Source organism: Dicentrarchus labrax, unplaced genomic scaffold (assembly GCF_905237075.1).
Source record: "Dicentrarchus labrax unplaced genomic scaffold, dlabrax2021, whole genome shotgun sequence".
NCBI lineage: Eukaryota > Metazoa > Chordata > Actinopteri > Moronidae > Dicentrarchus > Dicentrarchus labrax.
Window position 1 is genome coordinate 140,089 of NW_026136723.1, and position 26,949 is coordinate 167,037.

General features: G+C 38.4%; 3 protein-coding genes, 1 long non-coding RNA gene and 1 pseudogene across 5 annotated transcripts in view; all 5 read right to left on the reverse strand.

Annotated features, from left to right (window-relative positions):
• The window catches only part of LOC127357489 (major histocompatibility complex class I-related gene protein-like), a 33,891-nt pseudogene extending 24,867 nt beyond the window's left edge, over positions 1-9,024 (reverse strand).
• The window catches only part of LOC127357485 (major histocompatibility complex class I-related gene protein), a 62,146-nt gene extending 42,888 nt beyond the window's left edge, over positions 1-19,258 (reverse strand). The window contains exons 1-5 of one of the 2 annotated variants that reach the window (XM_051389714.1): positions 19,171-19,258; positions 18,614-18,880; positions 18,094-18,372; positions 17,209-17,428; positions 6,173-6,255 (exon numbers count right to left, since the gene is read on the reverse strand). In XM_051389714.1, the coding sequence (XP_051245674.1) occupies positions 6,173-6,255; positions 17,209-17,428; positions 18,094-18,372; positions 18,614-18,880; positions 19,171-19,243 (922 nt within the window). In that variant the 5' untranslated portion in view covers positions 19,244-19,258. The remainder of the gene's footprint in view (positions 1-6,172; positions 6,256-17,208; positions 17,429-18,093; positions 18,373-18,613; positions 18,881-19,170) is intronic. The other variant, XM_051389715.1, reaches the window with a different exon arrangement.
• LOC127357474 (uncharacterized) overlaps positions 4,309-26,949 on the reverse strand; it is a 132,824-nt gene continuing 110,183 nt past the window's right edge. The window contains exon 16 of the mRNA XM_051389695.1: positions 4,309-4,894. Within this exon, the coding sequence (XP_051245655.1) occupies positions 4,891-4,894 (4 nt within the window). The 3' untranslated portion in view covers positions 4,309-4,890. The remainder of the gene's footprint in view (positions 4,895-26,949) is intronic.
• Positions 10,764-26,949, reverse strand: part of LOC127357484 (major histocompatibility complex class I-related gene protein) — a 42,403-nt gene continuing 26,217 nt past the window's right edge. Inside the window, exons 5-7 of the mRNA XM_051389712.1 lie at positions 11,253-11,354; positions 11,089-11,106; positions 10,764-10,978 (exon numbers count right to left, since the gene is read on the reverse strand). Of these exons, the coding sequence (XP_051245672.1) occupies positions 10,899-10,978; positions 11,089-11,106; positions 11,253-11,354 (200 nt within the window). The 3' untranslated portion in view covers positions 10,764-10,898. The remainder of the gene's footprint in view (positions 10,979-11,088; positions 11,107-11,252; positions 11,355-26,949) is intronic.
• LOC127357509 (uncharacterized) lies at positions 11,532-13,306 on the reverse strand. Its single transcript, XR_007882269.1, has 4 exons — positions 13,154-13,306; positions 12,297-12,964; positions 12,059-12,179; positions 11,532-11,653 (listed from the first exon to the last, which is right to left on the reverse strand). It is a non-coding gene; the product is annotated as an uncharacterized LOC127357509 (long non-coding RNA).

Genomic DNA, 26,949 nt, shown 5'->3' on the forward strand with positions numbered 1-26,949 from the left:
TTCTAAACACATTCATAGCCACACAATAAGTTAGTCCTTTGCTGCCAGTGCCAATGATATTTTCTCCCAGAATAAAGCATTTGTTGTCAAATGTTAAAACTGATACCAGCATCAGTTCTGCTGTCAGTTTAGTTTAAACTGGTGCTAATTTGTATTTGGAATTATGTTTTTTAAATGTGAGCTGCTGGACGACTGAACTTCCCTTAAAATAAAGTAAATAAATAAATAAAGTATATCCTATCCTATATATCCATAAATGTTTTGCTATAGCCTAAATGTTACATTAAATAAAATGTTAACATGAAGCATTAAAGTTGTAACTGCAAATGGATGTTCATTAATTATTCCATACAGATCTCAGATGTTGTGTTTGTGTAGCATGCACAGTTCTTTACTTTACTTTACGCAAGCCAACCAAATACATTGTGCTCTTTTCTTTTTTCTTCCTCAAGGTGCTTTGTTGAAGTTTTTTGGCCCACAACAACAACAGCAACAACAACAACAACAACAACAACAACAACAGCAACAGCAGACCTCTACAGGAGAGGCTCACAGGACTGACACTGATTTCAATAGAAAGAGATAGATATGGAAGACATAGTGGCTGCATTTGCAGAAGCCAAGGTTCGCAAGCAGCAGTTTTAAGAAAAAAAAGGAACTACTATTGGACTGTGGATATAGGACCAAGGTGTCACAGCAAGTCTTAAGTTCTTCCTTTCCACTTCAATTCCTTGTTTGTTTGTTTTTTTGCTTGGTTGTTTTTTTATCATTCTGAAAATTTTGCACAGTTCAGTTATGTTTGTTTTTCTGTTATTTATATATTGTATGTAAAGTTTGCATTCAGATAGTTATGTTATTTATTACTTATTTTATATGTTAATTGTTTAATGAAAGATTTCTTTACTGATCCGTAGTCCTGGCCTTCATTCATCATGATTCTGGGGGGCCCCATGGTCCTTCTTGCCTAGGGCCCCCAGGGGTCTAGAAACACCCCTGGTGTCCTCCAGACAGCTGTTCCAACAAGCTCACAGTTAAATGTTAAAGCACACATTAATACTGTTGGTAAATTAAAGTCCAGCACTTGCTGGCGTGCAGACGACAGAGATAAATAAAAGAAACACTAATTAGATTTCCAATGTAGTTTTATTTGGTCATCAAAAGTAAAATAACTCATATCTGGATTAACATAAGGGATTAACACACACACACACACACACACACACACACACACAGAAAACAGACTTACTCTTAAAAAAATATTATTATTATTATATATTTTAATAATATGCAGTTATGATCATTTTATATTCAGGTGCAGTTTTACAAAGGTGCAAACTCACGCATTGTACTCTCTGTTATAACCAACCAGAAAGATGGGTGTAGAGGTCTGTAGGGTTACACATCAGCAGCCTGTTGTCGTATTCAGGTGATTTAATAAAGGTTAATAAGGTCCTGCTGCCTTCAGGTGCTGCAGGGATTTCATGAGCTGGAGGAATCCCTAACAGACTACCAACTCAAAAATGAACAAATAAATGAATAAATAAAAGAAACATGAATTAGATTTCCAAAGTAATTTTATTAGTTCAAAAGTAAAATAACTCATATCTGGATTAACAGGAGAGAATTAAAACAGAATTCACATTGGACATTATTCATTTTGTGAAGTTATTCTTCTGTTTCTGGCAGCAGTGGAATTTGACCATTTTATGATACTCTATATTTGACTTATGACTTATATGTGTATAGGAACTTGATTTTTTCTTCTTTAATACTCTGATGATCCCCGGCCTCTCTACAACCACTGGACCAGATTACCGAACTGTATATAAAATAGTAAAAACTAACACCACCTGTAGTATTATAGCACACAGTAAGAATTAAAACCAACTCTGCAACAGCACAAACTTCTATAATTAAGTGTGGATTCAGATCTCTGTCATCTAAAACTCTAATAGGTCAGAAATTAATATCAGATTATGATAATGATTTATTTAGTCATACTGAAAAAAATCAAATTAGAAATCCTGACTTTGAATGAGTTTGGCCCTCTCTGAAAACACTCTTTAGTAACACTCAAAGTGCTGAGGATCATCTTCAAATATTTATCTTTATTAATTTGTGTCTGATGCTCCGAACCACATCATGCCAACCACCCACATTAATTCTTGTCATGTGGAAAGTTTCCAATAACTAGCTAGAAAATCACAGCCCTCAGTTTCTCACTTTCAACAGAACATATGTTTTGAGCTTGATTTAGAACGTTGTATATTGTATATTGAGGTTAAGTTAAAGACTGTCAGTAGTCTATGTAAGATGAATGCTCTTTTGAAGGTACTGTAATTTCACACACACTTTTAGGTGAACAAAACCTTTACTCTGAATAATAAAAATTTAACTATCATTGTTGTTGTTTTTTATTATTATGAACTCTAACATTTATGGAACCACAGCATTTTTGAAAGGTTGTGTGTGTTTAAATGTCAGTTACCTGTTGTTGCTGTATCTGTTATTACTTGTCTGCCAGGTAAAGTCCAAAACACAGTGTGAGAAACAGAATGTGACACATCAGATGTTAATTAAAACCTGCTTAACCTGTTTTATTTTGCTTTTGTTTTGGCCCCATAGATTTAAGGTGGAGTTTGTGTTGAGTCTGTTAAGTTTGACTTGTGAAGTTTCAAATCTTTTGATACAGAAATAGTTGGAACACTGACTTTCTCTGACTGACCTCCTTCTGCATTATTACACAACAAAGCATCAAGCATTTTTTCAGGGGTGATATAAATTATATAGGGTAATATATAGTAACAGTGCTGACATTTAATGATTTAGTCTTATGCATTACCTTTGTATATAAGAGTTTATTGTCGTATGTTGCTCGTATATATTTTGCTTCTAACTTCCATCCCAAATACTGACTGTGAATAATCATGTATTTTAACATGTTCACATGATTTCACTCTCAGTTTCTCAGTTTTCTACTTCATCTTTTGTTTCAATATCTTTCTAAACATAACCTATGAGCTCAACAGAAGCAAAGGGTGACAGTTGTGGATTTTTAAAAAGTTATATATTCAGGGGGTTCACTAAGAGCAATGCTCTCTGTTGAGAGGAACGCCCTGATCGCATTCACACAGTCACACAATCATACCTGGAAGCTGCCCAGCACAGTCTGACCACAGTTTAGCCATCAACTTGCTTCTCTAACCTTTTGGCCACCACTGTAATTTCATTTGGCCTGAAAATGTTTTTTACATGCCACCAAGCTTTGAGGTTGTTAGAATGCACTCTTTACACAGCTATTGGCTCGCTGTTTCCTCCATAGAATTCATGCTAAGCTAAGCTAACCTTGTCTGGGAGCAAACTTTGTCCTCTGTGAGTATACAGGATGCTGAGCTAATATTCATGTTACTGCAACTACAGTCACAGATGTGGACAAAAGAGAGCTTTTAAACATATTCTTTTATTGTGAAGTGAAAAATCAGCACCAATATAAAGAGCATTACAACTGATTATGACATGCATTTGTCAGAGGTTAGGTGAATATTATAAGGAAGGCCAGTATTCATGATCAATAATGTTTTCACCTATCATTAGCCCCTGCAGTGGGTATCAAGCTGTGCCGTCATTAATCTATGGACCCCTCTGACCCACATCATTCTCTAACTGACCTAACGTAACTTTAAGCTTTTATATTGTCTTTATATTATGCATAATGTATTTATATTATCTGCTCAGGCTCATCTACATTGGTTGGCCCAACTGACTTGATAAGAAACTTCATTTGAATGCGATAGCCCACTCAGTAATCCAACCACCATTGCTGTCTATCTGGTTCCAGTACAGTAAATTCAGTCCAAATCTCCCATCCTAAACCTACTGAAAGAAAAGGAAATATGACCATTTGGAAATAAAACGATTGAGTTCTAATGTAGTTCTATAGTTCTATTCAAGGTGTTACTGTGCCACAATAAAGTAATATTTTTGAGTTTAAACATTTTCATTTAGGTGGTTTTCCAAGCAAATATTGGTATATGTGATTGTTATTAGATTAGTGTATGTTTCTGCCACCCCTTAATGTCTCCATGTCAACCTCTTGTCACACATGGATATTTCTCTAGCTCCGCCTCTGATTCTCTGATTGGGGAAACACATGGTATGATATAATATACCATAGAATTATTATTATTATTAGTATTATACAATCAACACACAGTCTCTAACCCGACCTAACCTAGGCTGCCTTTAAATCCTTCATTCACTCAAGCAAACAGCAGATACTTTGCTGTATGACATGGCTTTATATCTACATTGTGTCTGCTCAGGCTAAACTGCAACTTCATGTGAATGCAATGGCCCGCTCAGCAGTCCAACCACCATCACTGTCTATCTATTTACACTAGTCTTACTAAAAGCCACTCGTTTAAAAAACCTGTGGTATGAGAAAGTTTTCCTCTGACCTGTTGCACCAAATCTATAACCTATAAAAGATCATATTTTCAACAAGAGGTGATTTTGAGAATTGTATACAATGTTTACAGAAACCTATAGTTCTTGTAGTTATTCCAAAACCATAAAATATTATTCAAACATGATCAAAAACATTAATTTAAGGTATCTAAAACATTATTGCATCAATGTAAAATGAAAAGATGGGTAAAAGAAAAAGAATTGATTTGTAAAAATAATCAAGCAAATTGTTTTTATATTAGATTTAGAATATTAATTATAATAATGTGAAATAAACGATTACATTTAACATTTACATATAAAAACCATAAACTACTACATCACTTTGTGACAGGAAGGCATGTTTTAGTCAGTCTAAGTTCTGTAAAGCTAAATAAAGTGACACGTGTTATATGAAGGAACTTCATTGAGTGCGTTTCACAATCAGGTCTCTGGATTCAGTTTCTCAGAGAGCTCCGATCTGTCGTCAGGAGCTGTAAGGTCAGAAACAAACAGCGTCAAACAGTGAAAGTCCTCTCATCCTGCACTCAACTTTTATAAACAGTAAATACAGGAAACAGTCTTTAAAAGTTCATCTGCACAATAATGTGAAACCCTGTTTAATCTAAAGCATAAAGTGTGAGTCAGATCAGTTGAAAATAAATAAAAACAGGTTTAACTTACGAGATGGAGGGCATTTGGCTGAAATCAAAACAAAAGACAAATCATTTCTTCACCTTATCCCCAGTGAATATGATCTTCTCTTCTACTCACTAAAACTACTCATCACTTCTCTCCCACATCATCTTGGTAAGGTCAAATTATCATGACTCACAGGCTCTGAGCCTGACACTGCTTACTGTTGGTTGCTTTAAATTCTGTGGTGCAGGGAACTGATGCTTGTTTCTGTTGTGCAACCTGGATAAAAGCATCAACTCAAAGACTAAAATATACTGAACTGAAATCTTTCCATTTTCTCTCTCACCTTTCTTCTTTTTGTAAGCCATGAGTCCAACTGCAGTGATGAGGATGAGTACAAGAACAACTGCTGCAGCAGTGATGGGCACGGTCATGTCACTGGACTTCTCTGTTGAACAAGAAAGCAACCAAATAAAAACAAGACCAGTACAGATAAAGCAGAACAGAAGTACATCCATCCATTCAACAGTTGATTCATACATACGTATGGGTTTGTTCCTGTGGACTACTAGTATAGTATAAGATGCATAGACTAGTGTATTGATATTGTTATTGATCGTCCTGGGTTCGCCTAACTGTATAAACTTAATAAGGAACCAATAAACAATTTCTAATGTTTCTAAAAAACAGATTTTCTGAAAATTGGTTCAGAATTTAGCAGTGCCTGAATTGTACAGAAAAAAGTTCCAGTGCCCTAATGCTGCACAACCCTAACCCTGATTCTTCTGGCCTTTTTTATCCTTTTCAATAAAGGACATTTTCAGTGCTGTTTGTCAACATTTTCAGTTACTGTATTGTGATAGAACGTTATAATTCCATATACTGCGATAGAGGATTTTGGCTATATTGCCCACCATTATTGTGAGTCACCACAACCACGAGAGGTCCTTGAGCACACAGTCATACATGTGTACAAAAGAAATGAGGCTGAGGTCCACTAGAATGCGAGGTTAGCTGTAGATTGATACAAACACAAACCACCAACAGGCATGCAGTCCCATTCAGCACACTCTAATGTCAGTCTTACCCCAGTTGGTCCTGATCTCTGCTTTGTCCAGTTTGGTGACGATGTCGTTCTTCACACCAGAGAGCTGAAACACACAGTCGTACCTCCTCCAGTCTTCAGGTGTGACTGATGAAAGGTTCAGGTCAACACTCATCTGGAAGGATCCATCATGGTTGGGGAGGATCTCTCCGTGGTCCACGTCCTCATGAAGCTCCTCTCCATCTTTCCTCCAGATGAGTGTGGCACTGTCAGGGTAGAAACCTGTAGCGTGGCAGCTGACTGGAGAGGGGGGAAGTCTTCTGGAGGAGAGACACTGAGGGAAGGTCTGGGAGAGAGAGAGAGAGAGAGAGATGAAAGGCCCTCATAACAACCACCACATTGTCTCTATATAGACAAATGAGAGAACCACTGAAGAAACTCACTCCAGTCAGAGAAGAAGGATCTGCCTTTGTGGTTCACAGCAAAGTACTCAAACACAGTGTCAATATTCAGTGGAACTATTTCTATTTTGAAACACTGAAACTCTGTAAACTGATTTAAGTCATACTAAAACACTGACTGTCACAGTATCAGCTTTGATTGAAAGTAACCTCAGAGCACCCAAAAATGTCTCTACTGACTGGTTAGGACTAAATCAAATCTTACTGCACAGAAAACTGCCATAAGGTAATGTCACACTGATTGGAGTAATAATAATAATACAATGGCAGTTCAGTCTGAGCAGATTATAGGAACATTGTTGAGTTCATAAAACTAAATCAGGTCATGTGATTCTACCTTTTCTCTGCAGAGAGCTGTTGCCAAAGACCAAATACTTCTTCAGGAACCCAGGGAAAATCTTAGTGAGGTAAATCTTATTGTATTTTATTCTAGCTTTGTCAGTATCCCATCTCAGTTTGGTGGTGACAGCCTGAGGTTTCGGAGCAATCCATGTCAATGTCTTCAAGTCAAAATATATGAAGTCTTCTCCATTATAACCATACTGCAAAAAACCATTAACCTCTCCAGTCTCATCATCCCACTCACAGCCACTCATCCTCTGTAAAACATGGGCACCTGAGAGAGAGACAGAGACAGAGACTGTAATTAACAATGATGTACAGATGAAGATGATCTCACAGATATTGGGCAGTGTGTGTTGCACTTCTATTTTCATCTTCATCTCGTGGTGTGTTCATGATTCAAGAGCAGATAAGTGTACTTTTTCTTTATATGAGTGATGAAACCCAATTTCTGTTACACATTATTTTCTTTTGTCGACCATGAACTACAACATCCCTGGTCTGGCCAGCTGAAGACTTTTGTTGTGTCTGTCTCCCCCTCATTGTCTTTATTCCCTTAACTGCTGCTTTCTAATAAAGGCATACAATTAAAATAAAAGTGTCACCTGCTAAAACACCTGCAGCATTGGATGCAGTTGAGTGACCACATAAGTCTGACCAGGAACTTATTGAAACATAGTTATTGTGTAACTTCTATTACTAACTGGGAAAGGTGGAAGCTGCTAAACTTCAGGGAGCCTGAAAGCTCCGGGCTTATTGCAACCCTTGTTGTGTCATCTAGTAGTAAAAGACCTTTTAGAGCCATGTATGACGGTTGCTTTTACTGACTGCAAAACTTTAGTGCTTGATAAGAATCACCTGACTGGCTAATGTTTAACAAACATTATAAAAACTTTGCATTTTTAATTAGTGTAAAGATTTAGTTTTTATTATTATTATTTAGATTTTGTGTATGAAAGTTATATTTTGTGTGTGATGACGACTTTCATTGGTCTAGAGAGGTGGATAAAGTTAGTTCCAAATGTTCCAGATACAATATCAGAATCTTACGTAGTTGGTATGTTATTATTACAACACAAAACTCGAGTGTGAAGGTGTGATTCTTGGACTGAAACCTGTACAGATGGATGTTAAGCCCCTTCAATCAAATTATTTAAAGAAATCAATGAAGAAAATGGAGGCTGTACTTTTCCTGTTTGTTTGTAATTGTGAGGATATTTTGACTATAGATGGATGTTTTGAATTTCTCAGTATGATGAGTAGTTTGTGTTGGACAGAGCAAACAAGTCTAACCAGGACCTGATTTATGGATTACATGCTGACTGGCAGCTAGTGGTTCCAGTTTTCAAGCAATGTGATGGGGTCTATTTACTTTACAACTAAGATGCAGAACAGTTTAACGTAAAAGTGAAATATAACATAGTGGGCTACATACTGTACCTCCACTTTGGTTGAAGCGCTGCTTTAAATTATCAAGTGTGGTTTTAAAGAAGTGTTGGCTCATGATCTGAACATTTTGTAGTGTACAACTCCAACTGCTGAGGATCATCTTCAAATAATTTTTTCAACCAGTCCTGTTTTGGTTCTACTATCTTTTTGTTGCTGTCGCAGTAACCGGCCAGAATCTCATCAACCACTAGAACAACCGCAAACTCTGGGAAGTTTGGGACTCCAGAAGATCCAGTGAAGAAATACTTCAGGGAGTGTTTCACTGCAGGAAAAACAAGGTTTAATACATTTATACACACACACATTTTAAATATGATGCAGGCTATTCAGTATGATTCACATCCCCAACATACAGTCTTATCAAGTTGAAGTAAAACTGAAACTAAATTCTTGTTAGTCTTTGAGCAAAATGCAATAAAATAAATATGTTAAATGTGATCTTACCTGCTGATGAAACGTGACACAAGAGAAGCAACAAAAAGACGTTTTTCATTGTGTTTTTGGTTAAGACTTGTGGGTAAAGAGCGAGCTGGGTCCGCTGTGGTTTCTACTGTAATGTGAGCCACAGAGTGCTGAACCGTGATAAAGGGAGCTGCTGTCAGAATGTCGTTGCACCTAAAGGTTTATTACAGTAGGCGTGGCCTAAAAGATACATATACGGGTTTTATATTATGTCCCAAACAATTTGGACATTATATTACTGTACTTAGGTTGTTTGTTTGTTTGTTTGTTTGTTTAGATAATTAAGGGCAATTTTTATTTTACTAATCATGAGTTCATCATATTGGGACCTAAACTACATTAGTAAAGTACATTCATATTTTATGCCAGTAAACAGTATTACAAATGTAATGATAACACACAGGCTTCTTGGACTTTTATTGCACACCTATGAGACTAAAAGCATTAAAATCAGAGAGGTGTTGTGGTGCTTTGGCTCCAGTCGTGAAGGGCTGCTGTTGCCACCAGATGTCACTGTGCTGCTGCATTTGAAGCCCCAAAGCTCCAGACAGCTTCATCCACCTCTCACTAGTTCTGACTTAACTAAGAACGAGTGATATGTATTGGAGCAAGAGCATCCATTACTAATGATCTTAAAACAATCTATTTGTGACAAACTGGTGAAAATACAGCCTCTCTTTTTATCACTCTCAAAGACACCACCTCCCTCAACAAATGCTAGTTTCCCCTTCAACCATCGTCCCCTTCATGCTACTTCCAACAACAACAACAACAACAACAACAACAAAAATCAGTCATAAAGTCATAAAAAAAGTATTAAAATTAAAGTGATTATTCATTTGTATGATGAATTGTTGTGGAAGAATTCAACAGTCTCACTGCCTGAGGGAAGAAGCTGCTCTGCAGTCTGGTGGTCCGGCAGCAGAAGCTTCTGTACCTCTTCCCAGATGGCAGCAGGGTGTGTCTGGGGTGGGTGCTGTCTTTTAGTATCCTTTGGGCTCTGTGCAAGCATCTCACCTCAGCAGTATCACTGATGCTGGGCAGCTGAGTACCAATGATCTTCTGGGTGGTTTTAATCACCCGCTGCAGTGTCCAGAGTGCTGAGTTGACCGAGGGAGAATGTGTTGTTGAATGCTGAGCTGAAGTCATCCTACACCACAAACTGTACAGTGATATCACTCTTCTCAGCTGTCAGTCCTATAAACTGGCATCAGGACGTGTGTGTGCTCACATCAACCTTGGACCAAAGAAAACTCGCTGTGCATAACTGATCATAAAGTTCCAAGAAAACAGCCACCGTCAACATGTTTCACACTACGTACAAAGTGAATGTCACATACAAATGGAAATAGTCTCAAACACAAGGTTTAACATACTTTAAAGATTTCAACAAAAGCTTTAATTACAGATGAAAATAATATACAAGCAGAATATTTACAATAAGTTTTGATGTTTTTTATTTATAAGGAGGGTTATGAATGAATGGATTATTTAGAGGATTGTTATGGAGATGAAAATTTGAAGATGTATTCAATTGAGCAAACCTTATCGGACTTTAGCCAAATTCTGTTATCACAAATGCAAATGCAAACACATCTACCTGCATGGTTTGATATCATTAGAGGTCATTTTGTGAACCACAAACCTGAAGAGACGGAGAGAATAATCACATAAAACAGAATTAACTTCATCAGAAATATTTGGAAAGTTCAATTCAACGAAGGTTATAACATTGTATCAGTACCTGAGTATTCTGATTTCAATGAGATCTAAAATATTCACAATTTTACAACATTTTAACAGATGGCTGCTTTTAAAGGATTATTTCTTGACTTTATTTTCTGATGTGAGCATCAATGCCTCATTTAGCTTGTTTTTTCTCTTTATAACCTCACTTATCTTTATCTACTGTTGGTCATAGGAAACCAGCTCTTTGTCAGATATTTTCTTTGCAGCTTTAAAGTGATTCAGAGGTTTTACAGTGAACGACAAAACAATATCAAACTGCTTTAACTGGAGGTGTTAGGTTCACTGTTTTGTTGTCCCACATGATGTCACTGTGTGCAGGGTGGTGTGTTTGCTCGTGATGTTTCTGGATTCAGTTTCTCAGAGAGCTCAGAGCTGTTTTCAGGAGCTGCAAGGTCAGAAACACACTGTTAGTCCTCTTCTCCTGCACTGAACTACCTCAGCTCACAATGTAAAGAACGTGTCAGAGACAATAGAATAAAAACAAGTTCTACTTACGACGTGGAGGGCGATTGGCTGAAATAAGAAGAAAAGATCAGAAGAGTTTAAAATGCCAGAAAACCTTTTGTCTCATTTTCCCTTCTGAATGTAATTCTTTCATATAAAGTGAAACTCATTTATATGTTATTAAAGGTTTAACTCGGCTCATTCTAGTCTCTCACCTTTCTTCTTTTTGTAAACGATAAATCCAATCGCAGCAATGAGGACGACAGCAAGAACAACCACTGTAGCAGTAATCGGGATGGTGATGTTACTGGGCTCCTCTGCTCAGCAAAAAACAACACAAATAAACAAAAATGATCACAACATGTGAAGATGAAGCAGGTTAAAAAAGATCTATCCATCTGTTCATCACACTTTCACATTGTGAATAGAGTATAATACAGTAGTCACTGGTGTGTGTGAGCAGAAATATACAGCATTTAAAGGACACAGCTTACTTCATGAATCTCCTCTCCATCTTTCCTCCAGATGAGTGTGGCACTGTCAGGGTAGAAACCTGTAGCATGGCAGCTGACTGGAGAGGAGGGAGTCTTCTGGAGGAGAGACACTGAGGGAAGTTCTGGAGAGAGAGAGAGAGAAAGAGAGAGAGAGAGAGAGAGAGAGAGAGAGAGAGAGAGAGAGAGAGAGAGAGAAAGAGGAATGGAAAAGTGTTAGAGAAAGATGAAAGGGGAGAAGGGAGAACAGGGAAGGGAATAAAACAAGGGAATAGACAGATGAAGAAATTCAAGAGGGAGGAATCAAGATGAGTGAAAGAAAAAATGGGACAGAGATAAGCAATGAAAGACACACTGTATCTGTCTGCATTATGAGTGGATGGTCCTGTACTTGTACAGCGCCTTTCTAGTCTTCCGATCACTCAAAGGGCTTTAACACCACGTGCCACATTCACCCTTTCACACACATTCACTCAGTGATGGTAAAGCCCATCAAACAGAAACCTCGGGAGCAATTCGGGGTTCAGTACCTTGCTCAAGGACACGTTGACATGTGGAGGGAGGAGCCGGGGATCAAATCAACAACCTTCCGATTAGTGGATGACCCACTCTTCTTCTAAGCCACAGCCGCCCAACCAGAAAAATGTTACCCTGATGGTGGTAGAAGATAAGCAGTAATCCACCTCAGGTATGTTAAGCAGCCTAAAATAGTAGTACTGTTAAAATCCTAATGATACCCATCCATACAATCTGTGTAAACTTACTTACCTCATGTCTGGCTATCACAGTATCAGCTTTGATGGAAAGTAATGTAGAGCACCTGCAACTGTCAGTCTCTGATTGGTCAGGGCTAAATAAAATAATACCTTCAATAGCCAAAAATAAGATAACGTCAAACTGATTGGAGTAATAATACAATGGCAGTTCAGTCTGAGCAGATTATAGGAACATTGTTGGGACTCATTCTCACAGAATCAGGGGCTATTTCACTGAAGCCAGAATGCCCCTGCGTATGGAAAATCCAACATGGGATGATGATGACAACCAAGGATATCAGGACTCAATAACAGCACTCTGCACAGAGATTCAGACCGCGTTCCCAGTTCCACAAGACATGACCGCTCTGGAACTGATGAATCAGGGCTCAGACGAGGCTGTGGGCGTATTCCTGGCGCGCCTCACTACTGCAAGCAGTAAATGCTGCAGTGCATCCGCGCACGCCTGAAGTTTCTAACCCACATACCATTCTGTATCTCATCCCACCAGACGCAACTCATTTTCCGGTTGTTGATTTGGCCAATGCATTTTTCTCCGTACCCGTCCATCCTGAAAGTCAATATTGGTTTGCATTCACCTTTCAGGGGTGTAGCTACACCTGGACCAGATGTGCATAAGGGTACTTGGAAAGTCCAACGTATTTTCATCAGCAGCTGAGCCTAAATTTGCAAAATTTAGAATTTCCATCAGGTTCTGTCTTATTAGCTCATGTAGAATACCTTATGGTGGCCAGCCCCTCAGAGGAGGCATGCAAAACAGACACGGTTGCACTATTAACATTTCTGGCTAACAGCGGTCACAAAGCCAGCTTGTCTAAATTGCAGTTTGTTCAGACAAAAGTAACATACCTGGGACATGTGATCACAGCAGAGGGCAAATCCCTCTCTCCCAAACGAATTGCAGGATCCCTAATTATTCAGAGCGAGAGGCACCCCTCTCAGCTACAGTCCATGGCAAAAAATTGACAGCTCATGGCAAAATTACATGGACCCCAGAAGCAGAAAAGGCCTTTGTAGATTTGAAAAGTGCACTCATAAATGCTCCAACACTTGGCTTACCAAATCCAAATAAGCCATTTGTACAGTTCATCGATCAAAAGGGTGGATATGCCACTTCTGTCCTCTGCCAGAAACATGGAGATAAACTCAGACCTGTTGCTTATTTCTCTACAAAGCTAGATCCAGAAGCAACAACAACCCTCCCCTGCCTTAGAGCTGTAGCAGCTGCAGAGAAGGCAGTGATAGCCTCTAGAGATTTAGTAGGCTATTCTGAGCTCATACTTATGGTACCACACACTATAGCTCACATTTTGCACACACAAGATGCTGTCTGCGCAGATAACACACCACATTGTTGGAAATGCCTAATGTCACTGTCAAACGATGTTCTACTCTAAATCCTGCTTCTCTCCTCCCAACACAGGAAGATGGCGATGACTCAGAAAACTTTCATGACTGTGTGCAGATTCTGGAGGAAGAGTGTTCACCAAGGGTTGATCTGTCAGACACACCTCTCCCAAACGCTGACCTTGAGTTGTTTGTAGATGGTTCTGCATCAAGAGACAAAACAGGCGTCAACCAAACATTTTGCTGTTGTCACTCTGCATGCAATTGTAGCATCAGGCAAATTACCATCTAATTTTTCAGCACAAGCTGCAGAGCTAGTAACGCTCAACAAAGCATGCAAACACGCTGAGGGCAAAATAGTGAACATCTACACAGACTCTCATTATGCGTTTGGGGTGGTTCATGACTTTGGCGCCCTTTGGCGACACAGAGGTTTCCTCACCTCCTCTGGAAAACCTGTAGCTAATCAAAACCTTGTTTCTGATCTTTTGGGTGCTATAATGTTGCCAGCAACAGTATCTGTGATGAAATGTGATGCTCACACTAATAACTCTGATCCTGTGTCTGTAGGAAATGCTGCTGCAGATGCAGCAGCAAAGGCTGCTGCTGTGAAAAGTGACATGTTTCACATCCTCTTTTCCTCCTCACAGCCTGACGTTAACCCATGTGCTGATCTCCCCACCATCCAACAACTGGCTACCGCCGAAGAGAAGGCGCAATGGTCAAAAGCTGGAGCCACATTTTCTAACAAAATTTGGTTCGGGCCTGATTTAAAACCATGTTGCCACATGCCCTCTTTCCATTCTATGCTAAACTAGCACATGGAAAGGACCATGTGGGCAAAGGGGGGAATGAGTATAGCCATAAATGCTAACTGGTATACCAGAGGGTTTTCAACTTTTGCCTCTGATTACTGTAAAAGGTGTGTCACATGTGCAGCACACAATGCTGCGGGAGCTCCTAAGGTTATGCAGCACGGTCATGCTCTTCCCCAAGGCCCTTTTCAATACTGGATGATGGATTTCATAGAACTCTCACCATGTGAAGGAAAGAAATACTGTTTGGTGTTGGTCGACATGTTCAGCAAATGGGTTGAAGTTTTTCCTTCCTCCAAAAAGGATGATTAACTTTGGATATCATTAATTTTTGTACCTTTTGCTGTTGCTCAGAGATGCCTATGTCTCATTTTGTTATGAGATGTTTTCCCTAACGTGACTGATGACGTGGTATCTTAAATCTTGACTTGATATCAATGATGTTTAATTACCTGTGAGTTGTATAACCTTTAGCAGCATATGTTACTTTGATTACTATTGTCACTCTTTCACTAATGTTTATCACAACATTTAAAATGTTATTGCCAGTCACGACCAAAAATCTTTTATTTTTCTCTACTACTTAAGTGATCAGGTATGATCAAAAGAGGGGAGATGTAGAGGAAAAATTATCATTTAGTAAATAACCTTTGTATGAACTGTGATTTACTGTATTATACTGTTCTGTACACAGCATGACCAACTTTATTTCCTGTTGAACTGTACCCGACCTGATTACTATAAATGAATCAAATGAGGCATGACATGATGATAGGTTGAAGTATAGTCCAGCCTACACATGTCATGCTGACATGCACTGGATGAATACAGTAAATACCTGTGTAATGTAAGGTTGGAACATAGCCTGCTCTGGTTGAAATACAGCCAGGCCCGAAAATCTAAACTTTTATCCATTTTTGGTCTAAGACGGAAGCGGGCCTTTGCGGCCTTTATCTAATTGGTAGCGAGGTACTCAGCATCGATTCCTCAGCAGACGCTGACTGTCACTTTGTTGGTGCCGATGCTTCTGCACAGAAGCTGAATAAATATACAAAGACAAAGTTCTCTTTGTTTGGTTTTCCTTTATTCGGTCAAACTTCCACCACACAATCTTTTAGCCACTTCCCACATAATAATAGCAGTAATGAAATGACTGTTCAGTACTGTTCCTCCTTTGTGGATGGACATCAGTCAAAGTGAACGTTGGGCCATTTCCATATTAGCAGATTGGAACCCTGAAACACAAATGAAAGATTAGTATTATTATTATTATTATGCTCAGAATTTCAATATATAAAGTGCTATATCGAGCCCTATCACTGGAGATGTCAGAAATGTCATTTAAGACTATCAGAGGCACGTAATTAAAGAGGAAAGTAAAACTTGCATTGTTATGAAAATATTGTTCCTCACTATTATTTTTTCTTCTCCAGATGAAGAATCCACTGATGCCGACTGCCAACAGAAGCAGTACTACAGCAGATTTGATTAATAAAATACCAACTTGGGAAAGAAAACCTGGAAGTGAAACAACAGAACATTTACACTTGCATTGTTTGAATCTCAACAAGCCATGCTGTCTGGTTCTGAGGGTGGATATTGTTCTCTGTGTGAACTTTAAAGGATAGGTTCAGATTACATACAGATACATTACAGATATTATACTAGGTCCAAACTACAAACCACAGTCTGATTACTATTGAGATTTTTACATACAATACATTTACCAAATTATTACAATTAACATGTGTATTGCATTTGAATCACAATTTATATGATATACAAAAAACAAACTGCTTGTTGTTCTTCAGTGCCACTGCAATTACAGAGTTACAGCTGACTGCATTATTAAAGGATCATTGTTAGATGCACAGTATGTGAGGGAGAACTGCTTGTAATAGAAGGTTTAAGACAGCTATCTGATCAATCCTAGGTTAGGGATTACAATTTAAAGATCAATGCTGATATAATTAACCTCTGTAGTTATTATCCAGGTCTTTTTTTAATGGACAACATAACTGATACCAGTCTTACCCCATAGAGAACTGCTTGTAATAGAAGGTTTAAGACAGCTAGACAAGACAAAGTGCTAAGCTTAGAACAGGTCGGATAGATGAGAGGAAGTAACACAGCAGTGTAGCACAAGACAAGAGGAAGTAAGACCATTGCCTAGCACAGCTGTGTGGCACTAACAACAGAATAAGGAGACGTTTTACAGCTACTGTTGGGTCAAAGAAGTGTACAGAAATGCAATTGCTCCTATTATCGTATGGAAAGAACATGTAACTAGTGTAGCTGTAAGTATAAAGTAAGATTGTATGATCTTGTCCAGGCAGTCCAGAGGAATCCAGATAACCAGGAAGAGTAGGCAGAATTCTTAACACACCCATAAAAAGATGGCCCAGTGCAATGCATAGTGCGCCAAAGGAAACCACAGTTTCTGTTTAAACCAGAGTGAGAACACATCACAACAGTTTACCACAGTGACAGTAGAGAAAGTGAATTCTATGGGAATTAAAAAATGTCAATGTTACTGACAAACCTGAAGAAATGAAGACGGTCACATCAGGTCAACAAAAGTTAAATGCATGTGCAGCATATCGAGTAAAATAAACTAAATGGGAATTCCCACTGTCCTTACTTCTGATCCCAGTTTTGCCCCAGTTGGTCCTGATCTCTGCTTTGTCCAGTTTGGTGACGATGTCGTTCTTCTCACCAAAGAGCTGAAACACACAGTCGTACCTCCTCCAGTCTTCAGGTGTGACTGATGAAAGGTTCAGGTCAACACTCATCTGGAAGGATCCATCGTGGTTGAGGAGGATCTCTCCGTGGTCCACGTCCTCATGAAGCTCCTCTCCATCTTTCCTCCAGATGAGTGTGGCACTGTCAGGGTAGAAACCTGTAGCGTGGCAGCTGACTGGAGAGGAGGGAGTCTTCTGGAGGAGAGACACTGAGGGAAGCTCTGGAGAGTAAAGAGAAAGACAGTTTATAGACAGTATTTAGACTGTATTAACTTATATTAACATTAGAATTCCTGTAATGTATTTTAAAGGTTTTAGTAACAAACACACAATATATACAGGCATGCAACACTATACACCGATCAGCCATAATGAGAATAATTGTATAGCCATCACAATTTGGCCTTTGTCAAAGTTGCTCAAATCCTCATGCTGCCCATTTTTCCTGCTTCTAACACATCAACTTTAAGGACAAAATATTATATCCCTATATGCCTAAAATATCCCACCCACTGACAGGAGCCATGATAACCAGATAATCAGTGGCATTCACTTCACCTGTCAGTGCTCTATTGTTATGAAGTGTAATTGAGAAAAAGCAGGAAGGACAGAGGAGAAAAAGACAGATGAAGAGAGGTCAGATCAATTACAAAGGGAGGAATGGGGGGGGACAGTGAGTGTGAGACAGACAGAGAGAAAGAGAAAATGGAGGTCAAGACATAGAGAGGTGAGAGAGAATGAGAGAAAGAGCAATGTGTGTAAAGTGAGACAGAGTGAGTCTCTGTATGTTGGTGATATTTATTGTGATGTTACTGTTGGTTAGAAACTGAAGAGGAAGATGAAGATTGTTGTGTCCATTAAACTACATCAGGTCATGTGATTCTACCTGTTCTCAGCAGAGAGCTCCTCCCATAGTCCACATACTTCTTCAACCAGTCAATGCACTCCCGGATGAGGTAGTTCTTATAAAGTGCTATCTCAGCTTTATTATTATCCCACTTGTGTTTGGTGATGACAGCCTGTGGAACTGGAGCAGTCCATGTCTCTGTCTTCAGGTCAAAAGCTATGAAGTCTTCTCCATCATAACCCCACTGATCATAACCATTAACCTCTCCAGTGTCATCATCCCACTCACAGCCGTACATCCTCTGGGCAACGTGGACACCTGAGAGAGACAGACAGAAACAGTATTAAACCAGAGTGAGATCACAGCACAGTCTTCTATCATAAGTTGATATCACATCTTTACCACAGAGACACACTGATCCACAGACACCAACACAGAGGATCTACACCTCCTGCTGTTATTGGCTCGATGGAAGACACTCACAGACAATCATCATCTGGACTTCATAGTTTAATCTACGTGAATAAAACACATGAAGAACTCAATGAAATAAACAAACCTCCAGTTTGGTTGAAGCGCTGCTTCGCAGTTTCAATATTGGCTTTGAAGGCCTGCTGTTTACCCAGACAGGTCTGAGTCTCCCTCTCCCAGTACTGAGGATCCTCTGCTGTGACTCTGCTCATCCAGTCCTGTTTGGGTTCTGCTCTCCTGGTGTTACTGTCATAGTGAACTGTCTGAAATTCATCAACCAACCCAACAGTAACAAACTCTGGGAAGTTTGGGACTCCAGAAGACACAGTGAAGATATACTTCAGAGAGTGAATCACTGTAAGAAAACATTAATGTAACATTTCACTTTTATAAATCACGTGCAGGACATTTATTGTCCTGCACACAGAATCGAAAAGAACTACAGTACATTCAAAACATCCTAATAAATAAATATATATATATATACTTAGTTCCTGCAGTCGTGTGTCTGACCTTCATTGACAGAAAGAACGTTTGTAAAAACAGTCGTCCTTCTTTCTGGTGCTGATATCTCGATGTGAAGTGAAACTACAGTTTAGTTTCCAGTTAGTGTTAGTCATTATCGTATTAGTTTGACTGACTCACCTGCTGCTGCGCCTTGTGGACTGATTCCCAGGAGAGCCAGAAACATCAGGGTCTTCATGCTGAATTCAGACATTTTGATAAATGTCTTTAATGTGTATTCATACTGATAAAGAGTCACTGTGGTTCCAGTTCGAGCACCAAGGTTTAAGTGAAACAGAGTAGTTGGTAGTGTAGCAGTGGTCTGCAGGAAGGCGGTGCCGGATGATCTATACTACCGGTGCATATCATTATAAATTATATGGTACCAATGTCCACAGAACAATTTTTAAACCTTACAGTATCCATGTAAATTGTTTAACATATTAATGTTAATTACAGTTGTTGATTTTAATCATTTAATATTCCTTTTAAAACTAAAATCTAGTGTAAAATAAAAAAGCACTTCTTTGTGTGATGCTCCAACACTTTGAGATGAAATGATCCTGTAAATTATTTTAATCACACACACAATATCACAGCGCATTATACTGCGTCTCACTATGTAGGTCTATGTGCTACTCTGCCACACACAAACAGAACCACAGCTGAGGTTGAAACTGAAAGTAAAATGATCTTATTTTAGCCTGTGTGGGCAGACATATAAGCAGGGCTTCATTCTGGTGTTTCAACTTCATATGAAAGGAGAATTAAATCTTCTGCTGCTCAGATTGTGTACAATGTTCTGTAGGTTAATGTGATGTAATGTGCAGAAATGTATTTTTCTCTGGGAGGTCAGAGGTCACTGTCAGCTACAGATCAGACACTCTGCAGTTTGTGTGGATGCAGCAGGGTCTTATTGCTGTTTCAGAGCTCCCTCCAGTGATGTGGAGCTGTACAGTTTCTCTGGACTGTTATTATCTGTTATTTAAACACTTTTGTGTTCAATCACACCATCTGGTTATTAAATGAGACGGAGGAGAACATATTGTATCCTTATTGGAGTCCATATGTAATAAGGTATTTTATTTATGTGTTAGTATGTTTCAGTTCAGGTCTACTCACTGGTCTTGGCACAGAATAGAGGACAACTATCAGAACAGACAGTATGATCAAACACACAATAGTTTATGTAAAGGTTGAGGTGCAAGTCAAACTAATTTCCAAGGGATAGTTTACAACTATGTTCACATTATTACATTTAAAAGTTAATCTGCAGTTAAAGCAAAAGGCTGAAATTTTTTTTCCCTTATCTGAAGATGCAATGTGACAAAAGTAGCTTGATCACATTTGAGCTGATCTTAAGTTGAACTTCAGTTTTAAGTGAGCCACGTGTTCAGTTTTGAATGAATGGATAGATGTCATGAGCTATCAGCTGAGAGATCTGATGGGCAGAGAAAGCAACTTCTTGTATTTCTTTTGCCATTATGTGATATTCAGATATAATCTCTCTGGGCAGATCACAGTCAGACAGGTAGCAACAAATAGGAAGACAAGAGCTGAGTGTGTGACACTTTTCTTCGTCACTATTTGGACACATGCACTCAGTGACAACTTTGTGTTTATATTATTTTGATGTAGTTGTTTTCACCAACTTTGGTGAATTGAAATATAAGGACACAGAACTAATGGTTAAACTAATGATTTATTGGCATATTTGTAACATATCTGCAAATATGATCACACTAGAGCTCCATATACTACACTATAAACTTACTCAGATTACACTGATATAAGTTAAACAACCCTAACTATCACCAGTTCAAGATAGAATGTGATTCATTCTAGTAACATACATAATAATCACCCCCTTCATCCTTCCTCCATCATCATCTCATTTAATACACTCACTTAAATTCTGAAGGTGTGGAAACTCCTGACAACAGATTTTCTTCAGCAAATTCATTTCTGGTTCAGTTTTTAAGCTTATGTTGCTCTCTAGTGGAAGGTTACAGAAACACACATCTGGTCGGTGTGTAATGATGAATGAGTGATTCTATTTATGTGACACAGAGTACATAAGGTCATGTGATTCTACCTGTTCTCTGCAGTGTTTTTCTAATAGTCCACATACTCAATTTCAGAAATGTACTTAAAACCTTCTTCTTATGTCTTTACGTTGTTTTTGTCATTTTCCTCATTATGTCGGTCATGTGTGATGTGCAGCGGTTTTGATGCAAAAAAAAAAAAACAAATCCATAATTTACCTTAAATGCATTAAAATTAAAGTAACAATTGTTTTTAAATTTTAAGCCATATGAAGTACAGATCTTTGGTTCAAATGTAAGGGGGAATAAATACTCAAGTAAAGTGCAGATACATGAGAAAACTACTTAAGCACATTGACAAAGTATTTGTATTTCATTACTTTGCACCACTGGATATTGGTCATATTACAATGTTTAAGTACTAAAAATATAAATGACCTCCACTTTGGTTGAACTGAATCAAACTCTCAATAGTGGAACTGAAGAAGTGTTGATTAACACGACACTCGTCAGTGTACCAGTCCCTGTGTCCTGGATCATCTTCCATTAGTCTCTTCATCCAGTCCTGTTTGGGTTCAGCTCTCTTGATGTTGCTGTCGTAGTGAACAACCTCAACTCCATCAACCATCACAGCACCAATGAACTCTGTCACTTCAGAAAATCCAGCAAAGAAAAACTTCAGGGAGTGTTCCTCTGTAGGGGAAATAGGTTTTCAGCTTTCGAAATACACTTTTTATATTCTTTTTGTATGATTATCTAAAATGAAGAATACACATTCATTTATGAGTTTGGTAATATTTATTCAAGGCTCATCATTTGGAGTTTGAAACAATTATTTACCCAAAGTAAATGAGTAAATATATTATTTACTTTGAATCGGGTGCTCATTTATTAAGTGTGAAAACTGTAGCAGCAAAGGTATTTTCTGTCTCTGCACTTCCTTTGCGTGCAGATTGATTGCTTCTGAAAAGGACAGTTTCCTGTGAGCGGTTTTCTGTTCCCACGCACCCCAACACATCAGCAGTGAAAAGTGCTTTTACTGAACTGATTTCATTTACTGTGAACTTTAAATAAATAAATAATACAATAAGATATATATTTAATGTATAACATTATGCAAGAATGGAAAGCATTGTATGACATTATATAAGCTACTTTAGTTTTACATTTATAGAATTGAGTTTTAAGTGTAAAATCTTCAAAACTCTGTATTCTGATTATAAGATTACAAGTATATACCACATATAAATGTAAATAGTAACACACGCAAAGTTTAACTCAACTCAACTTTATTCATATATCACCTTACATACAAACATTCAGCTTCATGTAGCAAATTAAAACATCAATGCAGTAAAAACACTAAAATATAAAACATCAAATAAATGTCTGTGTAAAAATAAACACCAGGGAGACAAATTATATAAAAAACTAAGATTAATACTTAAAAACTAAGGCTATAACATTACTCCAAAGTAAAAGCCAGATTAAAAGATTAAACATTAAAAGTTTTTAATTTCCTTTTAAAGATACAGAGAAAGCAGTGGAGGAACTTTAAACTCAACTCTAACAGATACAGGCAGCCGGTGTCTTCAGCAGAGGAGTCATCCATTTTCCTGGTTCTAGTTTAGACTTGAGTCGCAGGGTTCTGAACTAGCTGTAGCTTTCTGATGGACTGTTTAGGGAATTAATCTACACGACTGGTAATAAAAGCGTCAGTGAGTATTTCAGCATCTTTCAGACTTAAAAAGATCTGACTTTTTCAATATTTCTAAAATGAAACAAGGCTGTTTTATTTACCGTTTGAAAATTAGAATTAAATTTTAAATCAGAATCTAAAATCACAACCAAATGAATTATGTTAGTTTTAATCTGTTCGGTAAGGTCACTGAGCATTGAGTGTAGTTTTTCTCTCCCTGCTTTAATTTTATTTTAATTAATTTATATATTTTTTTATTTATTTCATATTTGAACACCAAAAATCTAATTCAGTTTTAAACTTGTCGTATTTGAGTGGATGCAGAATTCTGATATCACAATACTAAAAAAAGATCTACTTTCATGTTTCATATCATTAGAGGTAATTTTTGTGAACAGACTCTTAAACTACAAACCTAAAGAGACAGGAAAAATAATCCTATAAAACAGAAATTCCAGGCGCCTGGTTAGCTCAGTGGGTGGAGCTGGCGAACCATGTACCGAGGCTGAGTCCTTGCTGCAGCGGCCCAGGGTTTGAATCCGACCTGCGGCCCTTTGCTACGTGTCATCCCCTCTCTCTGCCCCCCTTTCCTGTCTATCTTAAGCTGTCTCTATCATAAAGGCAATAAAAAGCCCCAAAAAATCAAATACTTTAAAACAGAAAAAGAGGTTTTACAATGAACGGCAAAACAATATTAAACTGCTTTAACTGGAGGTGTTAGCTTCTCTGTTTTGTTGTCCTACATGACGTCACTGTGTGCAGGGTGGTGTGTTTGCTCGTGATTCAGTTTCTCAGAGAGCTCAGAGCTGTTTTCAGGAGCTGCAAGGTCAGAAACACACTGTTAGTCCTCTTCTCCTGCACTGAACTACCTCAGCTCACAATGTAAAGAACGTGTCAGAGACAATAGAATAAAAACAAGTTCTACTTACGACGTGGAGGGCGATTGGCTGAAATAAGAAGAAAAGATCATTTAATTTGTCACAAATGCCAGAAGATCTTTTGTTTTGCCCTCTGAATCTCATTCTCTCTCATATTAACTGAGAAAAAAATCCCCTTTTCCTCTCTTATTCTATGAAATGTTACTTACATTTTTCAGTCTGCAGAGCGTCAACTCAGTTCAATCAAGTAACTCACCTTTCTTCTTTTTGTAAATGATAAATCCAATAGCACCAATGAGGACAACAACAAGAACAACCACTGTAGCAGTAATCTGGATGGTGATACTGGGCTCCTCTGCTCAGCAAAAAACAACACAAATAAACAAAAATCACAATGTGTGGAGAGGAATCAGGTTAGAAAAGATCCATCCATCTGTTAATCAAGGTTACGGTCTGTGTAAATATTGCGTTTTATTTTTCATTCAAGAGGCTGTGTTTACATCTTTTCAATGAAAGAAATCACCAAAACGTGTTATTTGTCAAAGGATGGCAAAACTGTTCACATAATGAATACAGTGTAATACAGTAGTCACTGGTGTGTGTGAGCAGAAATGGAGTGGAGTCTTAGACCAAGAATACAGAGCTCAAATGGAGCTTTAAATCTGTGTTTCTCACCTTTGTCAAATCTGATCTCAGGTTTGCCCGAGTTGGTCCTGATCTCTACTTTGTCCAGTTTGATGACGATGTCGTTCTTCACACCAGATAGCTGAAACACACAGTCGTACCTCCTCCAGTCTTCAGGTGTGACTGATGAAAGGTTCAGGTCAACACTCATCTGGAAGGATCCTTCGTGGTTGAGGAGGATCTCTCCGTGGTCCACGTCCTCATGAAGCTCCACTCCATCTTTCCTCCAGATGAGTGTGGCACTGTCAGGGTAGAAACCTGTAGCGTGGCAGCTGACTGGAGAGGAGGGAGTCTTCTGGAGTAGAGACACTGAGGGAAGCTCTGGAGGAGAGAGAGAGAGAGAGAGAGAGAGAGAGAGAGAGAGAGAGAGAGAGAGAGAGAGAGACAGAGAGAGAGAGTTGACAACAATGAAAAAGGGAGAACAGGGAAGGAAATAAAACAAGGGAATAGACAGATGAAGAAATTCAAGAGGGATGAATCAAGATGAGGGAAAGAGAAAATGGGACAGAGATAAGCAATGAAAGACACACTGTATCTGTCTGTATTATGAGTAACTTTAAATTATAAAAAGTAAACTGCTTCAGGTCAAATTTACAGAAAAAGACTGTACATGACCATCTCTTTCCCTGAGAACATACTAATGGTAAATGGACCTGTTCTTGTATAGCGCCTTTCTAGTCTTCCAACCACTCAAAGTGCTTTTACACTATATGCCACATTCACCCTTTCACACACATTCACTCAGTGATGGCAAAGCCCACCAAACGTAAACTAACCCATACATACACATTCACACAGTGATACACGGCATTGGGAGCAATTCAGGGTTCAGTATCTTGCTCAAGGACACGTTGACATGTGGAGGGAGGAGCCAGGGATTGAACCAACAACCTTCCGATTAGTGGACGACCCAGTCTTCTTCTGAGCCACAGCCGCACAACCAGAAAAATGTTACCCTGATGGTGGTAGAAGGTAAGCAGTAATCCACCTCAGGTATGTTAAGCAGCCTATGCTAGCAGCTTAGAGCACACACAGAGTTAACTAAACCAATGATGAAATGTGATGACATGTTTAAAAATAAGTTTTACCCTTAGTTAGAACTCCTTTACCAGATATGATCAAAGGTCTTAAGGACATAAAAACCTGGATGACCTGAAATTGTCTGATGTTAAATTTGGACAAAAGCAAAATTATATCTATCTATTTATATATATAATGAAAAATAAAATAACTAATCAGGCAGTTCAGTCTGAGCAGATTATAGGAAAATCTACCTTTTCTCTGCAGAGAGCTGTTGCCATAGTCCACATACTTCTTCAGGAACTCAGGATAAACCTCAGTGACTAACTTTTCATTGTAATTTAATCTAGCTTTCTCATTATCCCACATCTGTTTGATGGGTACAGCCTGAGGTTTCAGAGCGATCCATGTCAATGTCTTCAGGTCAAGAGAAAGGAAGTCTTCTCCATTATAACCAAACTGCATAAAACCATTAACCTCTCCAGTCACATCATCCCACTCACATCCAAAAAGTCCCTGTAAAATGACACCTGAGAGAGAGACAGAGACAGAAACAGAGACAGTAATTAACAATGTACAGAATACAGATGAAATCTCCAGTGGAAAGATGATCTTATAAATATTGTGCATTGTGTGACACTTGTGTCTTGTGGTGTGCTCATGATTCAAGAGCAGATAATCAGTGCACTTTATCTGAGTGATGAAACCCAATTTATTTTCCACAGCTAAAAGTTACAATAGTAGCTACTGTTGTATGAATTGACAGATGACTGTCAGTGGCAGTATACAAAGTGGGTATGTTGAATTATATGCACATTAAACTCTTATTAAAACAAAGTCACACCTGTGTGACACCTGCAGTCTCAGATGCAGTCCAAGCTCAAATTCATTAATATGCACATGTTAGCTATCCTATATCTGTGTGTCAAACAACAAACCAGGCTGCAAATCATTTTAGTAGTAAAAGTAAAATATAATATACATAAATACTTTACCTTCACTTTGGTTGAGGCGCTGCTTAAAATTATGAATTGCCACTTTGAATATGTTTGGCTCACTCTCAAAACACTGCTGAGTGTACCACTCAAAGTGCTGAGGATCATCTTCAAATATTTTTTCATCCCTGCTGATGAAACGTGACAGAAGAGAAGCAACAAAAATAACGTTTTCATCTTGATTTGATAAAGTCGGGTGGGTAAAGGACCGAGCAGCGAGGAGGTGAGAGAGAGATGTGTAGACAGAAGGACTGCCTCCTTCTTCCACAGCGTCAGTATGTGACCTCAGGTACACAGGAAGTACTGCACAGCTGTAACACCTGTCAAACAGGTACCAATGTGTCTGTCAGTGTGTCTGTACCCATTATGTTATGTTTAGAGCCCCATACATACACTGCAGAGTAAAAGCTGTGAGAATAAACTGTGTGAATTAAGAATGATCCAATTTTGTTTGTAATATTATCAATTAGTTGTTCTCATGTTTGGTTGTAAATTGTGAAACTGTGAGTGATGAACTGAATAAATGTTCAGTATGTTCACATAAAGGAGCATGAACAACATACAAAAGACGGACTGAATTTTTAATAATTTGTCTTTCA